Source organism: Dromiciops gliroides, chromosome 4 (assembly GCF_019393635.1).
Source record: "Dromiciops gliroides isolate mDroGli1 chromosome 4, mDroGli1.pri, whole genome shotgun sequence".
NCBI classification, from domain to species: domain Eukaryota; kingdom Metazoa; phylum Chordata; class Mammalia; order Microbiotheria; family Microbiotheriidae; genus Dromiciops; species Dromiciops gliroides.
In genome coordinates, this window is record NC_057864.1 from 4,260,998 (window position 1) to 4,271,056 (window position 10,059).

General features: G+C 37.4%; 1 protein-coding gene across 1 annotated transcript in view; it reads left to right on the forward strand.

The window, feature by feature from the left end:
- LRRIQ3 (leucine rich repeats and IQ motif containing 3) overlaps positions 1 to 8,127 on the forward strand; it is a 152,029-nt gene extending 143,902 nt beyond the window's left edge. Inside the window, exon 11 of the mRNA XM_044001169.1 lies at positions 7,932 to 8,127. Within this exon, the coding sequence (XP_043857104.1) occupies positions 7,932 to 8,127 (196 nt within the window). The remainder of the gene's footprint in view (positions 1 to 7,931) is intronic.
- Positions 8,128 to 10,059: the final 1,932 nt, after the last annotated feature.

Here is a 10,059-nt window from a genome sequence, read left to right on the forward strand (position 1 = left end):
TGGGGTACTAAGTCTGGGACTGTTGACTAGCTGGCTATCTGACTTCATTAATTTAATGTGGGCCGTTTATAAAGTTCCACCACACTGCTCCCCTCCCAAATTGATAAACTAAAGATTAAGAAGCCTCTTAACTAAATAATCAAAGCAAAGTTTATTTATGAGATACTATTTAAAATTAAGAATACAGGGAAAGAAAATGTACAACCTGACTGCTTTCCTGTGGTCTCTTTCCACTGTGTCTCTTTCCCTCCTGCTGGGGTTCGAACTTCTTGAATACAATAAGGGCCTTAGCCGCCTCTCCCCTCAGGGCACTCGGTATTTTATTCTAACTCCTCTTAATCTTCACTTTCTCCAACCAGTCCCCTGTGCTGACCTTCTGTGCTCTCGCTGCCTCCTGTTCAGTCTGTCTTCTGCCGCCTTTGCTCCTAGTCCTGTGTTGCTGTTCGTCTCGTCCCTGTCTCTCCTTTCTAACCTCGTCAGCCACCCTCTTGACCTCTTCTCAGTCCCCTGTCTCCTTGTCCGAACCCCGTCCAACGGAACCCCCCTGAGTCTAACTCCCAGGTCTATATATACCTTTTCTTCTCTCCACTTAAATCTCGGGGCTTCCTGCGCCCCCACAGACCAAGCTAATCCGCCAGTCGTGGCTGGTGTGTGTGTGTGTGTGTGTGGGGGTGCGCTAGCATCCCGTGCCTCAGCACAGGCTATCCTGGATCTTTCAGATAGCTCCGATCAGGTCAGAGGGAGCTGGGGCTTTGTTTCCCCCCCCCCTCCCCAGCTGTCTGACCTGGCGTCTTGTGCAGCCCACGGGGCTTTTTTGCTCAGCTGCAGCTGAGGAGGAGGGGGAGAGACCCTGAGGGCCTAAGGCTTTCTAATCTCGGCCTAAAGGTAGGGTCCCCAAATCAAAATAAATGTCCACAACACTAAAAATGTTTGGTTTCAGTATTTCAGGAATGTAGGATGACTGGTCTGGGTTGATAATAATGGAAAACAAGGAGTGGACAAGGACTGGAAAAATAGATAAGAAAGACTATAGGACTTGAGACACCTTGACTATTGGAGAGATTTGGGAAGAGATCTATTTTTGAAATTTCAGGTGTTAGTTTGTTTTATAAAAAAGAACAAAAAGGTTTTTGTGTCATGAAACTCAGTTTCTCCCTTTGTAACAGGAATTACCTTTTTCTCTTATTTCCTCCCTGAGTGAGTTTAGTCAATCAACAAGCATTTATTAAGCACCTATTATGTGTCAGAAATTATATTTAGTGAATGCAAAATAATGCAACTAGTTTATTAACATTATTTCATTAATGAAGCTTTGGATTTCTCAAGAAGAGAGTGATTGCTTTTGCAATTGTAAAGATCTTTGCTGGGAAATGAGTGTATCTCAGTGTTTGCTATTCATATGGTGATAGGAGCTGTGAAAACTCAGAAATATCAAACCTTGACAAATCTTTACTAAATCATGCTTTAGATAATCAAAATTTTATTGGTCTAGAAACCTTTTGACCAGGTTTTAGCCTAGGAAGATTTAAAATGGTCACATTATGTAAATGTCAGCAAATTGAAGCTTGTAATATTTATACTTGCAGACCCTTAATTATAACTACTCTATTTAATCTAAATTCTGAAATGTTTTCCCTTTAAAAAAAACTATTGTGCTCTCAAAAGCAGTTTTAAATAAGAGCAAGGATGAGTTTGAATTATTTCAACATGATTCCCTTTGACAAAAGCAAAGAAAACATCTGCCTTTTCTTTTCACAAGCTATCTTGAGACTATTCATGGTGGTACTTTAATTATAAGTGTGCTCTTCCTAAGTATAAAAAGTGCTTTAGAAACTACTACAAAAATATACGAATCCATTTAAATCAATAATACAAGAGTATTTCCTTTATTTTTAGACTTAAGTTCATTCTATAATAATATACACTGTTTCCTGTATCTTTGTAACCTTTGGGAACAAGCTAAAGTTACTATAGTTGCTCATTTTAATGAACTATTTGGTTTTTGAAAATGGAAGGAATGCAAGTGCAGGGTATCAAAATCTAAATCTAATGCAAATTCACATTAAGGAAATTTAATTAGCTTTGCTTTTATCCTAGCAAATTGAATGTGTGGCCATCATTAAACTGTAGAGGATAGAGTCAAGTGAGCCCTCTTAATAGATCTTTGTTGAATCATCTCTCTCTGATGATACAGTAAATTTGTCCTTGGAAGCACACAGGAAAAGAGATCCCCTTCTTAGGGATATCAGGAGAGTCCTGTAGGAGAGGTCTGTAGATTTAAAAGTGGAAGGGAGTCCAGGAGATGTCTAGTCTGACCTCCTCATTTCTCAAGGAGGCCAGGAGAGATGAAGTGTTTTGCTTAAGGTCGCTGAGCAAGTTTTGAATTCAGGTCCTCTGATTCCACACTCAACCCTGCCCACACCATTAGGCCATCCTCTGTTCCACTGTCCTGTAAGCTGTTAAGACTGATTAGGAATGCTTTGGGAGACAGAAATGTAGCATGAGTGCAGAGAGGTTGGTGGACTTGAGGATTGCAGGAATGTCAGTAATTCTAATGTTAACTCTCAGCCACTGGCCAATGGTCACTAGATTCATTCTCAGCATCAGACTGAACATTCAGAGACCCTGTCCTATGTAAGAGAGAAGAGGAAAAGGCTTCCTGATGGGAGACAAGGAGCACTGGACATGATGAACATGGATTCAAATTCAGCTCAGTTACCAAGTCATATCTGGAGACATCATGCTCTCTGTTACATCGTGGGGTCTCCTTTTATCTCACCACCTCTTTGGCCTTGGGAAAGTCATTGAAGCACTCCAGGCTTCAGGTTATTCATCTCTTACAAAGAGAAGGTTGGACTAAAGGAAGTGTCTTAAGACTTTCCTACTCATGTGGGATTCCAGGTAAGTCACAACTGCCTTGGCCTTCACTTTCCTCATTTACAGAATGAAGAGCTTGGAACTGACCATCTTGAAGGAGATCCCTTCAGCCTCTTTGTCTACAGCCATGCCATCGTTCCTGCTCTAATCCTATGCATTTATGAAAGAGGAAGCATAAAGTTCTCATTTGAAGTGGAGAATATAAAGAGGGAAGAAGAGAGGGCTTGAGAAGGTATTGAAGGCAACTGGGGATCACCTGTAGGCACCCAGTGCTCTCCATGCCATCTAATGCTGAAAAGAAGGAAAACATGACCTCGAGGAATTCTGAAATTGAAGTACCTGTGCCCTGACTTAGACATTCTCCTCCTCCATGATAAAGGCTGGGAAGTTCTCTGCTTCTGCTCCCAGAAGTGTGGGACACCATGGAGGATCCTTCTGGCCATAGCAGAGGGCCTGCTTTTTAGAGAGCCTGGGATCTGGTTCAAAGCTTTAGCCAAAAGCTCTGTCTGTGAGTTAGCATGGGCTCTCTGATGGAATCATGCGTAAGAATCTGACAGGACCAATCACCTGGTCATTTCTTTAAAACCTTGACGTAGATCAGCTACTGCGATAGGCCTGAATCCGGTCTCCCAAGGAACCCTGTTTGGTTCCAGTGTCTGCTGGGTCTTTCTTGAGGGTAAGAGGCCTTGATAAGGGCCACCTGGGGGTTGCTACATGCTGCTTTGCTTTTCTATTAATAATTTTTTATTCATTATTTCTATTCATTAGAAGTTGTTTTTTTATATTCTTCTCTTTTTAAATGTTGAAGTCCAGATTTTTTCTCTCCCTCCCATATCCACCGAGAAGGCAAGCATTATGATATCAATTATACGTGTGAAGTAATGCAAAACATTTCCATATTAGCCATATATATATATATATATATATATATATATATATAAAGAAAAAATGGGACAACTAGGTGGCACAGTGGATAAAGCATTGGCCCTGGATTCAGGAGGACCTGAGTTCAAATCCAGCCTCTAGCTGTCTGACCCTGGGCAAGTCACTGAACCCTCATTGCCACACACAAAAAACAAAAAACAAAACAAAAATAAAAAGTAAGAAAAATAAAATGAAAAAAACTATATTTCATTTTGTACTTAGAGTTCATCATTTCTTTCTCTGAAGGTAGATAGCATTTTTTCACATCAAATCTTTTGGAATTGTTTTGGATCATTGTATTGATCAGAGTAGCCCAGTCTTTCACAGTTGATTATCATTTCAACATTGCATTCACTGTGCATAATCATCTTCTGGTTTTTCTAACTTCACTTTGCATCAGTTTATATAGGTTTTGCCATATTTGTTTTTAAACCACCTTCCTTGTCATTTCACATAGCAAAATGGTACCCCATCACAATTATATGCCACAACTTGTTCAGCCATTCTCCAATTGATGAGCATTCTCTTGATTTACAATTCTTTGTGACTATAAGAAGAACTGTTATAAATATTTTTATATACGTAGAACCTTTTTCTTTTCTTTTTAAAATCTCTTTGGGATACAGACCTAGTAGTTTTATTGCTGGATCAAAGTGTATGCACAGTTTTATAGTTCTTTGGGGCTAGTTAAAAGTTGGTCTCTAATATAATTAGAGCAGTTCACTACTCCACCAACAATTCATCAGTGCAGCTATTTTCTCCTCTCCCCCTCCAATATTTGTCATTTCTGATCAGTTTGAGGTGGTACCTCAGAGTTGTTCTAACTTACCTTTCTCTAATCAAGAGTGATTTATAGCATTTTTTATATAATTATAGATATCTTTTTAGTTCTTCTTCCCCAAACTGGCTATTTCTGTCCTCTGGCCATTTATCAATTATATTATTTTTATATATTTGACTCAGTTCTATAATTATATATTTGAGAAATGAGGCCTTTTCAGAGAAATTTGTTATAATTTGTTGTTATTTCATTGTCTATGGTACCTTTTAGCAAAATGGTTACTCTCCCTGCTTTTTATTAGTTCAGCTGAAGTGTATTATATTTCCTCCAGCCCTTTATTTTAACTCCATGTGTGGCTTTCTTTTTAATGTATGTTTCTTGTAGACTATATATTGTTGGATTCTTGTTTCTAATTCCTTCTTTTATCCTCTTCTGTTTTATGGGTGAGCTCATCCTATTCACACTCAAAGGTATGATTGATTACTAACTGTATGTTTCCCTCCATCCCATTGTCTTCTGTTTCTCTTTCTTTTTCATTATGTTCCTTTTCAAAAGTCTATTTTGCTTTTAACCATTGCCTCCCCTAACCTGTCCTCCTTTATCATCCTCTACCCATTTTTCTTATTCCAATCCTCTCCTATTTTCTTATTGGATAAGTTACATTTCTATATATAACTGTGTGTGTGCATATGTGTATGTATGTATGTGCATGTATGTATGTATGTATGTATGTATGTATGTATGTATGTATGTATGTATTCTTGTAATATCTACCTCCTAAAGGGGACTGCCCACTTTTGTCTTTTTTTTGTCAATGAGTCATTCAAATTCTCTTCTCTTTTCATTCCCCTTTATATTGTTAGTCATCAGAGAACCCTTTATAAGTATCTGTAATGTTATTGCTTCATTTAAGGAAACTGTGTTTCTTAACAAAACACAGGGGGCTTTGTGAGAAAATAATGTGTTTCAGAATGCCCAGAGGGAGCCCCCCCCCCAGTTTGAGAGTATTATATTAAGATTGATTGGATTGACTTTACTGATTGACTCACTTGAAGTTGACTTGATTGAAACCATACCTACCTAAGAGCCTGGAGAATGGCCCTCAGGGGGTTGGTTCTCTGACCTTGGGCACATTCTGCTCATGGACTATCCTCAAGTCCAGTGAACTAATGGATTTGGGTGATGTTAGCCAATTAGCTTAGAGTGTTGTGTAAGGGGCCACCTCTCATCCAGACCCAGAGATAGTTTCCTCTCTCACCGGGACAGGAACTTCCTCTTTTTTGGCATGAGACTCTGAGGTGGTGAGTGTGCCTTGATCTGACTCTTCTATCCTCTGTATGTAAGGCTTCTGAACTTTCTGAACTGCACATGTTCTCTCCTTACTAAATTCTAATATACTTTAATAGATTCTTAATGCCAAAAAACTGGTGCTAAAACTTCTAATTTATAAGTAAAAAACATATCAGAAACCCCAGGTAATTTTCCCCAAACTTGGGACAGAGATAAGTTGACCACATAAAGTTCTACTCATCACACTTGTAAATTTGTCTTAGTCTTTTCTGACACCTTAGTAGGTTTTCATGGTCAAGTTCTTATTTTGCCATTTTCTCATTTTTCTAGCCTATTTATTGACCTTGAACTTTATGTTAAAGTTTTTCTCTGGTCTCCTGGGGGTAGGGAAGTACTATCCCAAGATTCAGGCTTTGTGTGTTTGTGTTTTGCTGTTGTTGTTTTCAGAGTTAATTCTGAAGGTCTACAAAGTGGATTTTTTTTTTTAGTTTTGTTTTTTGTTTTTTGCTTCCAAGGTACTGTGATCCTAGAAGAGCTATGGTCTCTCTTGATTAGTAGCTTGGGCTTTACTCAGGAAGGACCCCTGTTTCTCTGAAGCCACAAAATCTAGTGCTTCATTTTCCTTGGAACTTTGGCCAAGTTTCTTGGTCCCTTATGATTAACCCTCAACACTCCTCTCTACCCTATAACTGTAATCCAGGCCTATGTACTGGCAATACAGCTGCTGATCAACATTAGCTATACCCAGTGCCAGCAAAAGGTTCCCTGTAATGTCTTTCAGACAAATTGTCTGACTACCTTACCACCTCTGAGCTTAGAGTTCCCAAAGCTATTGTTTCTGTGGGTTTCAGCTTCAGACAGACTTCCACCTTATTGTCACAAACTTTCCTGCTGATTTTCTAAGTTTTCTTACACTTACACTTTTCTTATACTCTTTCTTCTCACCTCTCCTAGCTTCCCTGGCTTTCTTCAAGTCTCATCTAAAGTCCCATCTTCTACAAGAAGCCTTTTTTAGTCATTATTTATCTTAGAGACTTTCTTCAGAAATCACATCTAATTTTTCCTCTCCATATTTTGTTCATGGTAATTGTTCACATGTTGTCTCCCCACCCTCAGACTGTGAGCTCCTTGAGAGCAGGGGCTATCTGTTGCCTTTCTATCCAAAGCACCAGAGTTGGCATATAGTAAAAGTTAATAAATGTTTGTTGACTGACTGCCTCTTGGAGTTTTTAGTACTAAGGAGTATGATAATTTGTGAGGGCCATATGATTCAATGGAAGAGTATTAGATCTGGAATTGGGAAGATCTGACCTGCATTCTGCTATTATTTTTTAGACAAGCTATTCACATTCTGTGAGCTTTTATTTCCTCATCTATCAAATAAGGATATGTAAACCTATATATGTCAACATTAAGACATATATTCAAATAATTTATTGTAATTCTTTAAGACTTTGAAATGCACAGTGTTGCAATTATGTGGAGAAAATTGATTTTCATAAACAAATGAGTTAGACAATTCAGCATCCATTTGGGCAGCAGGAAGTAATGGATACAATTCTGTACTTCAGGGAAGATGCATTGATGTCCAGACCCACCTTCAGGAAGAAATGCATTTAGTAAGTGCCTAGTCTACCATAGGCACTGTGTTAAATCTGGTATCGATATGAGGTGACCCTGGTCATTTTTCATAAAGTCTCTGAGTCTTAGTTTCCTCATCCATAAACTGAAGTTAATAAAAAGGGTTATTTCAAAGATTAAATGAGGCAACATTTTAAAGTGATTTTACAAAGTATTACATATTTGTCAGTTAATAACATTATCATAGGGGGCAGCTAGGTGGTGTAGTGAATCAAGCACTGGCCCTGGATTCGGGAGGACCTGAGTTCAAATCCTGCCTCAGACACTTGACACTAGCTGTGTGACCCTGGGCAAGTCACTTAACCCTCATTGCCCCACAAAATTTAAAAACAAACAAACAATATCATCAAAAGAATAATTTTTATTAATAATTTATTGAATTTAATTAAAAATAACATTGTTTCTTTCCCCCCATTAGGATCAAAGCTATACATAAACGACATGTAGAAGAGCAGTTAATTATTCATACCATTGCTACTCAGAAAGCTTCTGATAGAATTCAAGAAGTCAAAAACAAAGTGGCTGCCATGAAAAGTCATCGTGTTCATGTCAACCTTCCTTACGGACACCCAAAGAATTCTTTCCTTTCTAGCTCATTCACATTCTTGAAGTGATTTCCATTTCACATCAAAAGTCATTGGGAGCACTCTCAGAAGCAAGAGAATATCTGCTATGACAAAATGGATCTGTTTTGTTTTATTTTATTAAAATTAAATTTTTATTTTTTTCTCAATTACATTAAAAATTTTAACATTCAATTTTTTGTTTGTTTCAAAATCTTGGATCTTTGTTTTTGTTAAACATTAGATTACTTTGGTCATTTACTGTATGTATTGTGTGTCTAATCTATTCTGCTGATCCTCCACTCTATTTTATAGCCAGTAAAATGTTGCATTGATGATTACCACTTTAGAATATAATTTGAGTTCTGGAATGGATTCCCTGGATATTTTTTATCTTTTGTTATTAAAAATTAATTTCTGTGTTGTTGATTGGCTATTTCAATCATGCCCAACTCTTTGTCACTCCATTTGGGATTTTCTTGGCAAGGATACTGAAGTCATTTGCCATTTTCTTATCCAGCTTATTTTATAGATGAGGAAACTGAGGCAAATAGAATTTAGTGACTTTCCCAGGGTCACATAGGTAGAAAGTGTTTGAGACTGGATTTGAACTGAAGTCTACTGGTATTTTTTTTTTTGTTGTTGTTGTTGTTTTTTTAGTGAGGCAATCGGGGTTAAGTGACTTGCCCAGGGTCACACAGCTAGTAAGTGTTAAGTGTCTGAGGCCAGATTTGAACTCAGGTCCTCCTGAATCCAGGGCCGGTGCTCTATCCACTGTGCCACCTAGCTGCCCCTGAAGTCTACTGTTAAACAATTGTTATTTCTCTAATTATTTATATTTATTTGGGGGGAAATGTTTTTTTTTTTTTTGTAATTGTGTTCATATAGTTCCTGTTTTTTTCTTAGCAGGCAGATTACCTAGTATTTTATATTGTCTGCGGTTATTTTAAATGGAATTTCTTTTTAAAATTCTCCTTGCTGGACTTAGTTGGTAACACAAATAAATACTGATGAAATATGTGGATTTATTTTCTACCCTGTGACTTTGCTAAATTTGTTAATTATTGCAAAAAGTTTTTAGTTTGTTCTCTAGGCTTCTCCAAATAAACAAACAAAAAATGAATTCAAACAAACAAACAAATAAATGAATGAATGAATGTTTTACTGTGGCTGAGCAGTTCAATACAAGCCCAGAAGGCTCTATCATAGGTTGGGCACAAATAGTCCATTCGAACACATGGGAGATACACGTCTCTAGATTTGCAAATCTTATGTTTTCTTTGTGTTAATGTGACTCTCCTTTTCTCATACAATACAAAGGCTTGTTTGATGAGGTCACACCATGACGGGTGGTCCTGTGGCATCATCCCCTATGTCTCACAATTGGTACAAAAGTTCTTCAGAGAAACAATTAGAGTGTGCTTGTATTGCTTCTTTTGACATCCATGTAAGTGCTTGCCTTCTGCAAATTCTCTGTAAAATAGTTTTTTTTAGGTAAATATACATTTGGCATTTGAACTATGTGGCTAGCCCATTGAAATTGAAGTTTGCAGAAGAGTTTTAATGTTTGCAGGTCAGCTTGAGAGAGTACCTTATGGTCTGGTACCTTATTTTGCCAGGTAATATATAGATTATTCCTAAAATAAATAAAATGAAAGTGGTTAAATTCTCTAAGATGGAGCTGATAGCAAACCATTATATGATTTGCAAAGAATTACATTTTGTTTCTGCATTATCTATTCTAATTCCTTCAATTTCTTTTCCTTTTGTTATTGACATAATTAAAATTTCTAGTACAATGTTGAATAATAGTGGTGATAAAAGGCATCCTTGCTTCACCGCTGATCTTACTGGGAAGGCTTCTAGTTTATTTCCATTACAAATAATGCTTGCTGATGACTATATACATGTATATAATATATAATATACATATATGCATATACACATATATGTATGTGTGTATACACACACACATATATATAC